This window comes from Theobroma cacao, chromosome 3, assembly GCF_000208745.1.
Source record: "Theobroma cacao cultivar B97-61/B2 chromosome 3, Criollo_cocoa_genome_V2, whole genome shotgun sequence".
Lineage (NCBI taxonomy): Eukaryota > Viridiplantae > Streptophyta > Magnoliopsida > Malvales > Malvaceae > Theobroma > Theobroma cacao.
Window position 1 is genome coordinate 34492145 of NC_030852.1, and position 17301 is coordinate 34509445.

At 35.1% G+C, this 17301-nt stretch overlaps 4 protein-coding genes across 6 annotated transcripts; 2 read left to right on the plus strand and 2 right to left on the minus strand.

Annotated features, from left to right (window-relative positions):
• On the plus strand, positions 1408 to 5274 carry LOC18606592 (PIN2/TERF1-interacting telomerase inhibitor 1). 2 transcript variants are annotated; one of them, XM_007040291.2, is made up of 11 exons: positions 1408 to 1674; positions 1770 to 1854; positions 2005 to 2081; positions 2191 to 2218; positions 2414 to 2504; positions 2626 to 2692; positions 3489 to 3585; positions 3870 to 4048; positions 4330 to 4557; positions 4636 to 4752; positions 4890 to 5274. In XM_007040291.2, exons 1-11 carry the CDS (start codon positions 1597 to 1599, stop codon positions 4953 to 4955), a joined length of 1113 nt encoding a protein of 370 aa, XP_007040353.2. In that variant the 5' UTR covers positions 1408 to 1596; the 3' UTR covers positions 4956 to 5274. The 2 variants fall into 2 exon arrangements, with proteins under 2 accessions (XP_007040353.2, XP_007040354.2); XM_007040292.2 differs by having other exon boundaries at positions 2194 to 2218; positions 4890 to 5203.
• Positions 5085 to 8226, minus strand: LOC18606593 (meiotic recombination protein SPO11-2). Of its 2 annotated transcripts, XM_018118456.1 has the most exons (11): positions 7975 to 8226; positions 7811 to 7894; positions 7585 to 7714; positions 7350 to 7487; positions 7135 to 7223; positions 6841 to 6969; positions 6653 to 6747; positions 6477 to 6539; positions 6026 to 6102; positions 5809 to 5936; positions 5085 to 5732 (listed from the first exon to the last, which is right to left on the minus strand). In XM_018118456.1, the coding sequence occupies exons 1-11, from the start codon at positions 8053 to 8055 to the stop codon at positions 5598 to 5600; spliced, it is 1149 nt and encodes a 382-aa protein (XP_017973945.1). In that variant the 5' UTR covers positions 8056 to 8226; the 3' UTR covers positions 5085 to 5597. The 2 variants fall into 2 exon arrangements, with proteins under 2 accessions (XP_017973945.1, XP_017973946.1); XM_018118457.1 differs by lacking the exon at positions 6477 to 6539.
• LOC18606594 (probable WRKY transcription factor 29) lies at positions 10653 to 11977 on the plus strand. Its single transcript, XM_007040294.2, has 3 exons — positions 10653 to 11103; positions 11195 to 11311; positions 11432 to 11977. Exons 1-3 carry the CDS (start codon positions 10727 to 10729, stop codon positions 11895 to 11897), a joined length of 960 nt encoding a protein of 319 aa, XP_007040356.2. The 5' UTR covers positions 10653 to 10726; the 3' UTR covers positions 11898 to 11977.
• Positions 13804 to 16561, minus strand: LOC18606595 (endoglucanase). The gene is made up of 8 exons (XM_007040295.2): positions 16252 to 16561; positions 15814 to 16026; positions 15227 to 15427; positions 15068 to 15145; positions 14823 to 14975; positions 14628 to 14736; positions 14369 to 14535; positions 13804 to 14292 (listed from the first exon to the last, which is right to left on the minus strand). The coding sequence occupies exons 1-8, from the start codon at positions 16486 to 16488 to the stop codon at positions 13906 to 13908; spliced, it is 1545 nt and encodes a 514-aa protein (XP_007040357.2). The 5' UTR covers positions 16489 to 16561; the 3' UTR covers positions 13804 to 13905.

Consider the following 17301-nt stretch of genomic DNA (forward strand, 5'->3'; position numbering starts at 1 on the left):
TAATAATTTTACTCGATATGTAAAAACAGTTTCCAAATTTAACCAAGAAATCGCATTTTCAATTCTCAAGGTAATTACAATAAACTCCTCCCGCAATGGATTGATTGCGTGAAGTTTAATGAGCTTCGTCAATGTTGAGCATCACTCAATCTTGAGGCGGCGGCGGTGCACTTCGGGACACCACAAATGTTGGTGTCCATAGAGAGTACTCAGTTTTTATGACGTTCAAGATTCTTTGAATAAGGATTTATTGACACCAGCATCCGCAGGAACAAAACACAACCAAAAATGAATAATATTCTCGAGATATTTTTTAATTAGAAAGATATTTGAGGAAGTAAGTACGTAACGATGATTATATAAAAAATTAGTTTATTTTCTTATAAAATATGATTTTATTAATTTTTGATATTTTTTACTTAAATTATAACATTTAATGATAAAATTACATCCATTCAAAAATAATCAATGAATTTGATTTATCACTTAAAATAAAGTGGTAAATTAAACCTTATCCCTATTTTTATTTTTGGTACATCAAATGGTGCACAGATACTCATAATATTTATTCTTCTTTCAATGTACAAATTTTACTATTGGTTCTAAATTAGAAAAAAAAAAAATCGTTAATGACACTGTAAAATTTCAAAGTGATTTTAAGTTATTTGATAATGAAATCCATCATTCTAAGTAAGTTATTTATTTATTTCATTAGTTTTCAACAAAGTTTCATTAAGTTATTAACCTCAACACTGTTTTTTCATTATTAGTACAATAAGTGGTAAATTATCTTTCATTGTCATTGACATTCTTATCTATCAAGAAGCATCATTAATTTTTGTAACATTATCAAATTCATAAAAAATAAAATTAAAAATTAGTGCATGAGAAAAGAATAAGAAAAAATGATTTCTTTTTAAAAAAATTACCATTTCAAAAATAATTTACCTATAGCTTTACTGAAAGTGTTTATTGATCAAATTAAACTTAATTGGTGCTTTTAAAATCTAAGCTCGAGCTTCACTTGATTTGATCTGTACATTCAATCGTTTTGTTATTTAAAATTTTATATTAATATTTTAAAATCGATTTTTAAATTAAAATTAAATAATTATATAATATTCTTAAAGGTTGAGCAGAATTGGGCTTGAAAAATGCTGTCCAGAACCCGACCCACAGACAAATCCAGTGTCCCACAGCAAGTGCTGAAGAAACGACGTCGTCCCTTAATCCTGTGGGCGCTAGGTAAAATACCAACCGTTGGGCAGCAAATGCCAAAGGGGAACCAGAATAAGCACTTACAACCATCATATCAGCCACGCATCAAAACTGATTAAAAGGGACCCACATCAAACGTACAACCCATTCTCCAAACGTACAGCCCTATTCACATCTTAATTAAAGATTACCGCTAGATCACCGCGCGTCCACCGAACTCCAAAAGTCATCGAAGCACCGCATAGCCCCTCGCTTTCCACTTAGGTTTTTCTTAGAACTCCTCTAACACCTTTTCCTTTCTACTTCTCAACCTTCCAAAGCACGGCTCAGTGTCGTCGGCGGCGGCGTAGCAGAGAGGAAGAAAAAGAAGAAGCAAACATGGCTGCACCCGAAGCTCCTCTCTGCTACGTCGGAATCGCTCGCCAATCTGCGGCTTTTCGCCTCATGAAGCAAATGGTACGTGTTCATAGATATGTATGTCCGTGTGTATATTTGTATCTATACGCGTATTTTGTAATTCGTAATTTTTGTTGTTTGGATGGCACGGTTAGGGATGGGAAGAAGGAGAAGGGCTTGGCAAAGATAAGCAAGGGATCAAAGGTTACGTCAGAGTTAAAAACAAACAAGACACTACTGGTACGTTTCTCTTTGCCTTTTCTTTTGCTTAGGTTTTTTGATCTGTTTAGTGTATATAGATATTGAATTACTTTCTGGAGAATGAGAGTAGGAGGAAATGATGAAAAGTATTGTACAAATGGATTTTTATTTTTGAAAAATATGGAGCAGGTGTTGGATTGGATAAGCCGAATCCGTGGGCCTTTGATACAGCTCAATTTGATAGTATTCTCAAAAGATTGAAAGTGGTGCGTATTTCATTCTTAATTTTGCTGACTTTGATTGGCTAGACAGTGTTCGATTTGATGTGAAGCTCATCCTTTTTTGGTTTTCCTCTTTTCTCTTTTGGATTTTTAGCAGCAAGCTGCGCCAGCCAATGATGAAGGTATGATTGATGCCAAAGAGAAATTCTTCTCATATTGCGTATACTAGTAGATTATTGATTGACAAGTAACTTGAATTTACTCTTAAAAGCATGAAAAATTGCATTGTGTTACCATTATTCTACTTTGTGACTGAAGTTTCTCAAAGTTTTGTTGCTAATACTTCAAAAAAAAAGTAACCTGAATTTACTTAGCAGTTGACAAGAATGAAAATCAAGTAGAAACCAAGACCAATGTGTCTAATGATGCTGAAGAACAAGTTGTCAAGACTACCCGACCACAGGGAAGGTTGGTGCATTTATTTCATGTGTGCTTGTAATTGCATTTTTAGTGATAGGAGATTATTGCCAATTATTAAGTTAATATTGGATTTCATTTGTTCTTGTTTTTACTCTGTTTGGTTCCTTAGATATAAGAAAAGAGAGAGAGGGAAGCTTGTTCATGCATATTCTTCAAAGGATCTTGAAGGAATACTTGTAAGTTCTAAAACTTCAGTATGTCTTATCACCTTTGTTTTCTTCAAAGTTATTTAGACTGTTAAAAGTACTTGTTTGACACTGTGATAATGATTTCCTTTTTATTCATATTTCAGTATGTGATGTTTGTTGGCCCCTAGTGTCCCTTTCAAGATACAAAATAATTCTATATAACATCAGATCAGACTGTAAAATGATCTGTGTTTGGTTCCAAATTATTCAAATTTAATGTGTTAATATGATCCAATTTACTATCAACAAGATTTTCATGGTGTAGAAAACCATGAGAGCTCAAGGAAAAAGCAATTCTGTAATATCTGCGTCTTCTTGTGTGTGGTAAAAAGTTTAAATGGCACTTTAATTGTAGATGCTTGTTCGATTTTCTCATTGTTTCATATTAGCATTAGGGTGATGTGGTGTTACCTTCACCCTTGTCTGAACTTTTGGAACAAATTCCAGATGTCTCTACTTGAGTTGGAAAGGTGGACAGACAAAGCAACTTTGAGATTTGAGTTAGAAAGGCGGAAAATGAAATCAATTTTGAAACATGATTCAATAATAAAATAGTTTGTATATTTTGGTTAAATGCTAAATGATCTTAGAACTCCATAAGGAAATTGCAATAGTCATTACAAAATAGTTTCTATGTTTTGTTTGATAGAATTGTCTAGTCCTCTATTTGAAAAATCTTTTGCCGTTGTTATTGCTATTAGCATTTGATTTCATGCATCCTTTACATTTAGAATTTTTGGTTTAATCAATCAATGTATGTTTACCTGTGCATGCTTTGCAATAGGTCAAAAAGGTTGAGGAGTCACCACAGGCTAATCCTGATGTGGGTGGAGAAATGGAATTGATAGAGACAACTGAAAGTCAGGATCCTCCTACTGAAGGTAATACTCGGTGTAGATTCTTGTAGCAAGGTGTTTTTTCCATTGCATTTTGTTCTGGAATTTTTATGTAGAGTTGTTATCAGGCTGTTATGTTGAAGATGGATAGTCAGACTAGAAATAAATTTGGATTTCTTTTTTCCTCAGAGTATATTTATGATATACCTGAAGACCTGTTGTAGTCTTTTGCTGGCGAATGATATTCTTGGCCTATTTCTGTAACGTGCTTGCTTTTTGCTGGTTGCAGCTGTTGGTTGTTTCTGAGATAACTTGGTTCTTTGTCACAGGACATAAAGCTGAAAGTGTTTCTCCAGAATGGTGGGGCCATAAATATGGATTTGTCTCTGGAGGCTTTCTGGGAGAATGTACCAGAAAGAAAGCAATCAAAACTGGAGAGTCTAAAAATTCAACTGAGAGAACTGTATTTTTTGAAGATGACCAAGAGAATCTCTACAAGCTTGTGCAAGTATGTGTCTTCACCATTTCAAAATTTGTTGCATGAAAACTGTGGTAAAGTTATTTGTTTAATGAAGAGAATAATTATAATTTTCCTTTTAAGTTAACCTGTAATCTGAAGATGAAACAATAACAACTCTCGTGAATTAGTGGCATTTTGATTGATGATTCCGCATGCTGTTATTGTAAGTGAATGTAGTAGTATGGTGGGACTATTGAGATTATATTAAAGGAGCAAGACAGTGCTGGTTTAGGTAAGTAATATATGCCTTTTATTCCAAAAAATTTTAGGATAAAGCCACAACTGGAAAGCAAGGTCTGGGGATTAAAGATCGACCAAAGAAAATTGCTGGAGTTCGCTTTCAGGGGAAAAAGACGTCATTTAGTGATAGCGATGATGAGGATTCCGATGATGTTGGTCCCCTAGCAAAACGAATGTGTGATAATGCACAAGAAATGGAGAAAGCTGATGAACCAAAATTGAAGTTGAAAAAGCTGTGTAAACAGCTTCTTCGTCAGGTAATTGATTTAAAATGCAAGCTGTATTAAATTGTGCTGCAACTCTTTCTCTAATTAATAGCAATCTGCCTATTTCAGGTACCTGGAGAGTCATTAAAACTAAAACAGCTGAAAGTTCTTATTGATGAACGGTCATCCTCAGTTTTTTCCAACTTTTCTTCAAAGAAAGATGCCCTTGCCTACTTGAAACGAAAGGTGTTCTACTTTCTGGTTTTGTTAATGCTTGTCCAAGTTGCTTTTCTTTATGCTAGAAGATATCAGCTTCTTCCCTTCATTTCTTTGTGATTTTGTAATGGATTCTGAACTCTGGCATTTCTTGTTTTTGGCCACAGCTTGCAGGCAGTAGTAAGTTTTCCATGGAGGGAAAGCGAGTGAGTCTAACATCAACAAGCAGTTAAATTTTGATACAATTCTGAGATATACCTGTACCGGCCTGTATATGCTAAGACTTGAATTAGTAGCATATTTATATAAGTCTTGGTTCACGTCTCTTTTGTAATAGTAATTATTAATTTCTTTTTTTTTTTCCGATATTTATGCTTCATTTGTATTATTTTATCAGCATGAAATTCATTGCTGATATGAAACTTGTCTGAAGGACAAGAGTTGCAGGCTGGCAATGCTGAAATTTATCCTTCAAGGAGTATTCATTATTCAAGAAAAATTTTCATAAAATTGGCTGAGGTATGGGATGTTTGTACCCTATATCTCACCTTACATGCGCCTTTTTGTCTTCAATGGAGAAAGAAACAAAAGAATTGTTCTGTTCTCGTTAATCTGCGTTTACTTGGCCAAATTGTCGACGTTAAACTGCTAGTATGATTAAATATTGGGGGACAACGATCCATGAGAGGCCCCTGATGCTTTTAAGGACTAGCTTTGCCATAGCTGTGTTCTCTTCGAGCCGTTTATATTTTGTAACCCTGCTAGCTCTACTACCCCACCATACTTCCGTTGTAGTTAAATCTTTCCTGTTTTTATCAATGGCGTAGTTCTGATGCATGATTCTCTGTCGGACGATGCTGATTATTGAAGTATTGTTAGATGTAACTGGCTTGGACAATTTTCTTTGCTATAAACTTCCCCAGATAATCATATCCATGAAAGTATAGAGCTTCGATCTCCGCTCTCTTACCACTCTGCATCATCAATGCCAACTCTTCCCTGTAATTCTCCTGTTGAACACCATTTAAAGACTATTAAAACCATATGGAGAGAGTAGTTTTTACGTTTATCTTACCAGAGATGCACCTGCAAGATTACTGAGGAAATCAAGCCTTTAGCGATTTGCAGGTCCCGTGGCTTTAGTGGAGCTAAAGATTGTTCAGGTATCAGTTGTAGATCATCGCCTCGCAGTCCCAGCCACTTCACGTTGCAAGCTGAATGATGCAGACATAGAAAATAATTTCATTTTACATGTTAAACACAAAGAAAACTGGTGCAATTCGGCGTGACTTGAAGAAAGTACCATATCTGTATGCCTCTAGACCCATCCCTATGCTTCCAAACTTGTAGGTACATAATATAGCTAATCCGGCCGGATTCCTAGAAAGGTTCAAGTTTGAAGTTTATCAGTTTCAAGGGTGCACAGCTACTTGCTATAATCAAGTTGAAGAATCCAAAATGGCTTTATGGTATACCCCTATTTGCTATAATCAAGGGTGCACAGCTATTTGTGCTTATTTTGCAAAGGTATACCCCTGGTCTTTGTAAGGGGCATAGCCTTGCAAAATGGCTATGTGGTGGGGAGCTCAGGCCCACCTTGTTTCTATCTATAATATTGAAATTTCAAAAACAAAAGTTGAAGAATCCAAAACAGTCATCTCAAACAAAAGAAAGTTGTATGGAACCGGTTTACTGTCTTTTAATTGTATTACTTGGGAAAAAAGAAGTCCACGGTATTTGCAGGAGATCCATACCAGTCAACCAGTGCTAAAATTGGCAAATCTGGAAAAGCCCTACTCATTCGGTGAAGAAGAAATCTAACAGGCATTCAAGGTTGTGATTACAATGAAGCATCAAAATGACAACAGCGTTAAGTAGAAAATGGTTAAAGCAAATTCATGAAACTGTTGAGTTTAAACAGTATCAATACCTTGTGGCTATATCTGGATAACCTTTTGCTGTGAGAAGAATGCTTGGAATCTGGTTAAATACATGATCTTCTGCCAATCTCTGAAATACTGCATGCTGCAAAACAGACCATGCAAGAATGTTTATTAATTGGATTTGGGAATAGTAAATTCATAGTGATGTCTGATTGGATTTCAATGAAGAAAGCACCTTCTCAACCACAATAATATAGCGGGCATCTGTCTTCATAATCAAGCTGTCTAACAATTTCAGATCACCAGAAATTGCATATCCGGAAGACCCACAAGCAGAACAATCCACAACCTCTTGGTTTGGCTCCTGTCATATGGTCCATAAGAGAAAAAAACAAGGAATCACCCATATTTGCATATACATTGTTACATTAGAAAACAAAAGAAGCAAGTGGCCAGTATATTCTTTTCCCGCACAAGATTATGATATTTGCAATGCAATAATACATAACGGGAAAGAGAATTGAAATGCCTGAAACAAGATACGCCCAGCAACAAGTCCTTTGCTAGATGCCATGATTCCAAGACTGTTTCGGCTGCATCGAAGCAATGCTACAACATCTGTGACACAAAGTTCTCAATTATTTCAACCATTAACATGACATTAAAAAACCCTTACATCCAACACGAAAATCTTCTAAAATCATCAGAATCAATTATAAACAAGTGAGAACTCAGAGAATTGACCTTGGATTGTCCTGTTGACCTGCAATTGAGATGAGAAGTAATCTGGTGAATCACAGAGCAGCTTGTAAAAGAGCTCCCTCTGTGTAACTATCTTCTCTTCAATCAGAATTTCAAAGCACATCTCCATAACCTTCCACACTTCATTTTTAGTAGGAATAAAGATCGAGAACCAATTTAATTTAAGAACAAAGGCAAAAAAATGGGTAAAAATTAAATCCATTACAAACGAAAATACCCCTAATAAAGGCCTTAGCTGCGTTGGCTCTCATCAATGATCTTTGACAAAAGGAGTGGGACAGAAAAAGCCAAGAAACCTCGGTGAAGAGCCCTTCACGCACTCTGCTATTACTGGACTTCCTATTGATCTATATCAGTAATTGAAAAAAGAAGAAGAAGAAAGCAACTCAAAAAATATTTCCTCAATTTTCTGAGCAATCAAACAAAAAAAAATGTTTCGTTACTAGAGGGAGATTGGAGATTGCGGGATCAGGAGACTTCAAGATCTTGAGGAAATTGAGGACGGCTACTTGGATTCTGGCTCGAACCTGAAAGAGAGATTTAGATGTTTTGAGACAAACGGAAGAGGATCAAACAATGACTGATGGATAATGATGAAGACGATTACCTCGTGAGGAGGGAGGACGTCGGCGTAGCAGAGCTGTTGATCGGAGAAGAATTTCATCGAAGATTTGCGGAGATCGTCCATTGTTTCGTTGGTTCTGAGGAAGTGGCGCGAAATGAGATTGAAGTTTTGAATTGCGGTGAGCTATGCTTTACCCGTCTGCATAAGATCGGGCTCGATGGGCTTCCATTCTTGTCCTTTTTGAGCCACAAAGGCTTCATATATTAGCATTCAGGGTTTATTCCCTTTGGGCTGACGGGGTTAACTGGGCTTCGTCCTCACCATCGCCTTTAAATCAAATATTTTTTTGTTTAAAATAAAAAGTTCTTGAATTATTTTTAAAAAATTTAAATAATTTTTTATTTTTTTATAATATTAAATTAAGTCTATATATTTTTATTTTAGATAAATGAATTTTTATTACTAGTAGTTGATCTAATCCAAATGCTACATATCATTTCATATCGCTCGACGTTAATTAAAAAAATAAAAATATCACATGAGTATATTATCATATCATATTATTTTTTATTATAACATATTAACATATCATATGTTATAAAATAATAAGTAATATTTTGATAATTTAACTATTAATTATAAAAGTTTATTTAGTTTAATATAAAAATATAAAAACTTATTTAACTTTGAATAAAAGTACAAAAATTCTATCAAATGTACATAATAATAATAAAAAAAACTTATTTAAATTTTTTAAAATATTATATCCTAAAAACTATTACTACTAGTATTATTGAAAATAACAGCATTATGTTGCGATACATATAAGTTTGTTCGGATTCATTAAATGCCACCAGACAGAAAAATAATTTCCCAATTAGGAATTTATATTTTAACGAGCACTTGATGCGTGCAGCGTGGGCCGGAACAGGGGGAGAAGAACTGCAAATGTGTTGAAAATTTGGTCAAAGTCTCAGTTGCTGAAAGAGTCAAATATATACGTCATTACAGAAAAAAGAAACCAAGACAAGGGGTTACTATTTTCAAAAATTATCGCAATTGTTTATTACGTTATTTCCTTTCAAACGTCGGTTGGCAACTTGATTTATGTCCTTTTTTGTTTCTCTCAAACTGGGCCGGTGACAGGGAAAAAAAATCTAAGTCAATTATTTTTATATTATATACCTAGTTGTCGTAGCAGAAGGAATATAGCCAGCAGGAAATGTTGAACGAAACCAGACCAAGACTTTGAGAAATCTGGTTTCCTGGATTTCAGTTAGTTTTTTCCCAATTGCAAGAAATTTCCCCTTCCTTTCCGCGTGCTGCAGCACTCCAAGACCAAATCAAAGAGCTTTCGATATGTTTCGCTTTTTTCAAACGTTTCTAGCTTGTAGCTTCCTATATGGTCACTAGGAAAATGATGTAGGATGGCCAAATGGGAGGATGAAGTTATTGACAAAAGTGACCAAGAAAATATTCTCATGGGTACTAGTAGTAGTAGTAGTAGCAGTGGCCGTCTTTTGTGGTCCAAAATGCTCCATTTCTTTCGAGTTTTCCCTCAGTCAACGTAATGATATGTTTCTCTTTTTTTTTTTGGGTCTTCTTCAATAGATATCATAGCCCAAGACCCATAAGCCATACCCTCAACCTGCTGGGCTCAAGCCTATGCGCATGATCTTTTGCAGGATGCAAACGGAGTATTGATGACAGAACTGTCTTGCTTTTTGCAAGTTGCAGACCGCTACTGGTCATATATTTCCATAGTTTCTTCCTTGACTTTGAGTTTTTTCCGTGTTTGGTCCCAGTTTTGAATCCTTTAGCAATTGTTTAGTCGATCAAAGAACTGGCAGGATAAGCCGATGAACCCTAAACAGGACCTCCATGGAATGAGAGATGTTACCCTTAAAAGTTCAAAGACAAACCTATGGTTTCATATGCATATGAGAATAGGGACCAACCTTGCCCTATATGCAAACTGGCAATATATGGGGTATGTGATATAGCCATGCTCTATTGCTTTCTATCAAATTCGAGCATATTAACTCCTAGATTTCCATGGTTGGATATCTATATATATTGCTTTCGTAATATTTCTGGAAAAGTAATTTGCAGCTCAAATATGAAATATTTCTGCCTAAAATTTTATCTTCAACCATGCATCTTATTATCAGATAAGCTCAAGTTGCTCGAAAGGAAAGTGACAAGTTTATCATGGTTCATGCTAAGTGCATTAACATAAACCATTTATAGTACATTCACAATTTCCGAATAGGGTTTTGTCACAGATGACTGCTTTGGCAGTTAGCAGCGGTATTTTTGTTGAAATAACCTTAATTCCATAGTATTTATTCAGCTCATCAATGGAGTGAAATAGTATTCAACAGATCATTTGAGTTAAATTCTTTTCTCACCGACGCCAGTATTACCTATTGAAGTCGCCGAACGCCAAGATTGGACAACTAAGCATTCCAGAAGAGAACAAAACTGTATGAAATGCTGAATATATAGATATATACAGGCTGCTTCCACTGTTATAACGATTTGACTTTTCAAAATGTCAACTCAGTGGAAATGCAAAACCAGACTTACACAATTGCTGCTTAATTTCGAGTAAAAACAATCCCCTCTTTCTTACCAGTATATAGACGAAGGACTTGTTTTGAGATCTTCCTCTCATCACAATCCTCCGACAAATCTCCAAAGTCAGCGCCACTCTTTGCTCCCTTTATCTCCTAGTTTTCCCTCTTAGATCTCTCCTTTTTCTTTTTCATAGAATATAAACAAAGAGTTGTTGATGAGTGAATTCTACATGGAGAACTGGGATTTGCGAGCGGTAGTTGGAGGAAGCAGCAATGGTGCCTGCATCCCCGATATGGAAAACCCACCATTCTGTTTTGATCCTTGGAGTTTTCAACAGGAAGATCTAATTATGAGTTTCCCAGATGTTTTTGAAACGAACCCTAAAGTTTTAGATGAGTTGGAGGAACTTTACAAGCCTTTCTATCCCGAGTTCAATCCGTTTTCCACACAAACCATTATTACCAGTTCCCTCCCAGTCCCTCAAGATGAGGAGAAACCAGAAAGCCAAAAGAAGCAGCAGCCTGTTTCTCAGTCTGCTGTTTCTGGTACAAATAAAGATTCTACTCAAACAGCCAAACCTAAAAGATCCAGGTTTGTAAACTCATTGCTTATGTTTTAATAGTCAGAATTTGATTACTGGAATTCCAAAATCCATTGATGTTGAAAAATTCACATATTTCAGCCGGAAGAATCAGCAAAATAGAGTGGTGAAGCACGTAACTGCTGATGGTCTTTCGTCAGATATATGGGCTTGGCGAAAATATGGACAGAAACCCATCAAAGGGTCACCATATCCAAGGTAAAAACCTCTCTTCGTTATCATTTTTTTTCTGGGTATCAAGCTAGAGAGTTTGAAGGCTTACTTAATTATTTTCATGTCATTGAATAAACTTGTTTGCTTGGTTGAATTGAAAAACAGGAGCTATTATAGGTGCAGCAGCTCAAAAGGATGTTTGGCGAGAAAGCAAGTAGAGCGTAGCTGTTCGGATCCTCGAATCTTTATCATAACCTACACCGCTGAGCACAGCCATGGCCATCCAACTCGCCGAAGCTCGCTTGCAGGAAGCACTCGCAGCAAGTCATCTTCAACATCTAAAAGTCTTGTCAACAATAATGAACCCCGTGAGGCAGCAGAAACGGTTCTTTCTCCAACAACCATGAAAGATGAGTCTGTGCAACAAGATTGGAGTATGAAGGTGGAGGAACAAATGCTTGAAGATGGTCATGGGGACAAAATTCTCACCCCAGACATAATGTTGAGTGACGAATTAGATCAAAGCTTAGACAACTTTGAAGGTCTCTTTCTAGACCAATTTCCCGATTGGTCTCATGAACTATGGTCCATGAATGAATCTGCAACCTTAACTGGTGGTTGCTGGACTTAGTCTTTAGCCTCTTATGTACTTAGCTAGGCCAGGCACAAGCCGTGTATAAACCGAAATTGCAGTTCTCCATCGGTTTTGTTTTATTTCTTTTTGCTCTTTCAGTCTCTGTAATCCATCTTCTTACAAGAATATCATAATTATAAACAAGAAAAATTATTTATGTATACATATATATATATATATAAATCGGTGGAAGTATATTGTTGACAATAAATAAATTAATGGAGTTAATTACAACGAAAAACCAACCCAAGCAACCATTTAACTACTTGTATTTGAACTTGTTGTTTCTAACTTGTAAGGTTTGATTTAAATATCAATTTTCGTTCTTATATTTCATAAATTAATTACCAATTACGTCTAAAAGTTTAATTTGCATTGATTAAATCTTTAGTTACCCACATCATCAGCTAGACAGCTACTTCAGTATAAAACGAAATAAATATATATCCCTCCACTTTTTTTTTTATGGTTTATTATATGAATATTCAATAACTAAGTGTTGTTGAAATATTAAATATTCAGGAACATAACATCAAATATTTATATATACTTTTTTATAATTTCAATTTGTAAAATCAATGACCTTAAAATATATAATTTTTTTTTTTAAACTTCACACACACATATATAAATATATTATTTAATAACCTTAGATATACTATGTTAGTAACTTTCTATATATTATATAGTTACCTTTCGATACTTTATGAATAATTTTAATAAATATTCAATAACGGTACTAAATATCAAGTGATGTATAACTTTTTTTTAATAATCTCGATATGTAAAAATTAATAACCTTAAAATACATAATTATTTTTTTAACTTTCATCTATCAAACATATTTTTCAAGAACTTTCATGGATATTCGATAACGTAAAGTTACTAAAATATTTAATTTTTAGGAATATTCAGCAACATAGGGTTACTAAAATATCATCTACTTAGTTATTAGAACACCATATAGGTTTATAACTTTTCCAATACCTTTAATCTTTCATGATCTTCATCTATTATTTAGTAATTACTATATTAGATGTATTTTGTTGGTAATTTTCATAGATATTTGGTAACTTCGGTTATCAAAAAAATAAATATAAAGTGATTAAACTATAAAACAGCCTTATAGTCTTTTTAATATGAAACACCTTGATATAAAGTGGTTGATATATAGAACCAAATATGTGGAAGATGGTATAATCTAGTCAAACAACAGTAAATGTATAGTAAATGTTGAATGTTAATAATCAATATTTTATTTTTAAATTTTTAATAAAAACATTATAACAAAAAATATCAATATTTTTTTAAAAAAATAATTTTTTTTTTCTAAAAGTTAATTTTCGGGAAACAAACACAGCTTTTATTGTCATTTTAATACTATTTATCCAATTTAGCTCAAGCCAACTTGCATTTCTTTGGAAATTAGGTGCGAATCCACCTAACTGTATTGGAAAACGACGGTCAAATATATTAATACTAATATTAGTAGTAAAAAAACTATTTCTAAACCTCAAGCATGCTTTTATTATGTCATCCACAGTTTATAATTATATATTCTATGATCCTATCATTGGAATAGTGGATATGATTGCTTTATAATGAAGTTATATTCTGCTACTGAGCAACTTTCCGTACAGAAGAAAACTGGAAAATCTCACTTGCGTGTACATATATGTGAAGTATTATACAATCGTTTAAGATAAATTGTTTAAGATCTTTAATAAATGATGATATTCTGGCATTATCCATGCAAGTAGTTTTATGATTTGATTTGTCAGAATTCAAGTTCTTCAGGCTTTGGCTATTGATCATCATCGGATACATCTGGCTTTGACTCTTCGATTTGTTGCTTAAGCTTCGGGTTGAACCAGTCAAAAGAGGACCAGAGAGATGCAGCATATATACTTAATAATACTTTTATCCTTTATTAAATATTTTACAACCATGTAGATGGGGTATAGATATTCCCTGGAAGTTTTAAATTGGATGCAGTGCTGGTGAATTACATAGAGTCAATCGTACTTATGGTTCCATTAATCTGCAGCAGTTGCAGAGGCTGCTGCTTGCTTTCATCAAGGAAAGCAGCCACTGCGCCCACAAAAGCTGCATTAATGTAAGTTGTGGGTTCGGCATGAGAGTAATCTGATCTTCGGTCATTGTAATGGTCATTTGAATCAGGACCTCCAACGATGGCTCCAACATGTTGATTTGGATTTGGACTGTCAGAAGAATAATAACTCGAGTAGCCATCATTACAGCCCACCTTGCTCGGGCGAATGTGGATAGAAGGGATGGATGCGCCTCTATGGTGAAGCTGCATCGGATATTTGCTTCCGAATCCAACCATGTATGACATATTCATGGGGTTGTTTCCCAGGATGTAATTCACCTGCATCAATAAATTAATGAAACCCATTCTGGGTTTGATGTTATTTGTCTTGCATTAATTTAGATCATAAATATACCTGTAATTTTACAAATTCTCTGATTTGGGAAGCAGAGAAATGGGCAGAGCCACATTGGATTCCATCGATTTGAGACGCCTTTAAGGTTTTCACGTAGATAGATAGCAGCATGCAGGAGCTTGTAACATATTGTAGATTAGCACTATCTCTTATGTACAAAAGCCCACCTGAAAACAAACCAGAAAATCTGTTAAGCTCTGTGAGAACCATACCCTTCAAATGCATTGTGCAGAAAACTTAGTAATTTAGTTATTCATACCAGAAGTTGTTTTAATCTGTAAAGAGCTACTCCCTGGCATCAGGGCACATATAAATGATTCCACATCAGTCTTATATTTAGACAAATCCTTCTTCCCACCGTGGAATTCCTGAACTAAATTCTGTTAAAATCTTTATAAATAGGAGACATAGGATTGTACAGTGTTTTTGTTTTTGCTTTTTTTTTTCACTATACCTTTGCTAGTAATGCCTGAGCTCCAGCAAATTTGTTGTCCCAACTAAACTCTGATACCTGCTGACTCCATCCTTGGTTGCTCAAAACATAGCTAAAGTACTTGTTATCTGCACTTGCCTTGTATAGCCAAGCTGCAGACCATAATAATTCGTCCTGACGAAAATTCGGAATGGGTAAGCTCAAATCGAACTAAAGTGATGACTAACATACTTATCAACATATCTACCTGAAGCTTAATGTTTTACCTGATATCCTGAGAAAGAGCAGTAGAAAGGGCAAGAATCTTTGTAAGATCCCCTATAATTGTCTGCAAATTCGAATAACTGTGAAGCAAAATGAATGAGATTAAATGCACAGGAGAGGTTGGTAGGTATAAAGGAACTAAATTTAACCAGCCCCTTAACTGATTTTGATTTGGTTAACAGCCTTCTAGAATAATTGGACTTAACCCCTTTGAAGACTAATGAAGCAGCAGAAAGGGCAGCAGCAGCCTCTGCTGCTGCTTCAGTGCCTGGTGAATCAGAAGTGATCTTGTAGAGCGTTCGAGGGGTGTCCATGTCTTCAGGACGCTCCCAACACTGGTGATCAGCATCTCCGTTCCCCACCTGTAAATGCAAATATATACCAATGATGTTCTAGCAATAAGCATCAAATAGTAAGAGACAAAACTTATTCTAATGGTAACCTTACAATTTCTATTCCTTTTCTATTTCGTTCTGGTTAATAATCTTTAATTGAATTAGACGTACGCATATTTGACAAGCAGGGCTGAGTTTGAGTTCTATGTAAGGTGTCTTTTACTTCTGTTGTAGTATGCTCTTACAACCAGTGTGGTTTCTGTATTGACTTGGCTGTAAGAGTCTTGGATGGCTTTGGCCAGGGCTTGTACCAAACTTTTTATTAATAAAATAACCAGATTGAATGAGAAAAAAAATTGAAAAAAAAAAAGGTAGTACTCTATGCAAATACTATACAAGAACCTGACACAAACCTGGGTATAAAGTGTGGTGGGTGAAGTGTGGGCTCGCAAAATAAAATCACTGCCCCAACGGATGGCGGAGCGGAGGCGGTTCAGCTGATTGGCCGAAGAGATTTCCTGCCGGAACTCAACAGCTGCCCAACTTAACAGGGTGACTGTAAACGCCATAGGCCATCCGAACTTTACATTGTCGCCAGCATCATAGTAACCTCCTACTAGATTGACCTGCAAGAGAAAGCAAATCCTAAACCATAAAAATTATTTGTCAAGAATCGGAATTTAGCAGTCAGTGATATATACCAAGCATCACTGTTCTATTGTTTCTCCTGGGATAACCAAATCAGCATGAAGGTGAAAATAACAGCTAGTTAAATTTGTTGAAACATCAACACTAGTCTAGCTCAGTATATAACAATATATATTCCGAAGTTTTTAATTTGCCAGCCGTACTTTATCAGGTTCGCCATCAGTGAGTGCAGAGTCTCCCCTCCACTTCACTCTCTGTCTCGCCGGTAACTTTCCGGAACGTTGTCCTTCAAAGAACAAGACTGCTTTGTGAAGTGCATCCGTGTAGTCATAACCTGTGGCAGACAAACCCGAGTCCTCCACGGCTAGTCCATTGTGACGACTAGCCATGGCCAAGATGCTGCCCAAGACCAAACCCCACACTATTTCACCAGACCTCATCGTGACTTATAATTGCATGACCGTTGGTTTGGTCTAATTGGTTATTTATAGACCCTTTTCAGTGGTGACCCTGATGCCCCTCATTGAATAGAACGAGTAATAATATTTTTCATGGCTGTTGGTTAATTACAAAAGAAAAACAGGGAAGTTTTAGTCATCAGTTGCTTCTCCTTTTTTTAAAAGGAAAATTAGAAGAGATTTTGTTACTGTAATTCAATTACAAAATATCAAGGAATAATCCAACTCCATTCCCAAAATTAATATTGGTAAAATTGAAGTTAATTGGATCATAAGATTGAGGATGATGACATGGAAGAATGGAGGACTGGAGGTGGCGTGAGGGGAATAAACTGCATGTAGTAAAGTCAGTAAGTTGAGTCACAAAACTGTACTAATTATGAGAGTAAGAATAAGAGATAGTTGCACCCACTCCTCAACGTCATTTGCTACCATCATTCCCTTCTTATATATATGTATACATGGTAATATATATCCTTCCAAATGAAATGTAATCCAAAGCATTCATTTTCTCATTGCTTCTTATATATATATATGATGATGATGATGATGATGATGATGATGATGGGCATGTTGAACACTTTAATTTTATTTGTGAAGTTTAAGAAATATTTATTTATAAATTTTGTTTTGAAACTATATTTAACATAATTAGAACACATGTGAACTTGATTTTGTTTGTCAGAAATTGAAGTTAAAAAAAAAGAAAAGAAAAGATGTTCAATACATTAATCGAACCAAATGAAATTTGTATGGTAAAATGTATAATTATAAAGTGTATTTTGATGGAAAAGA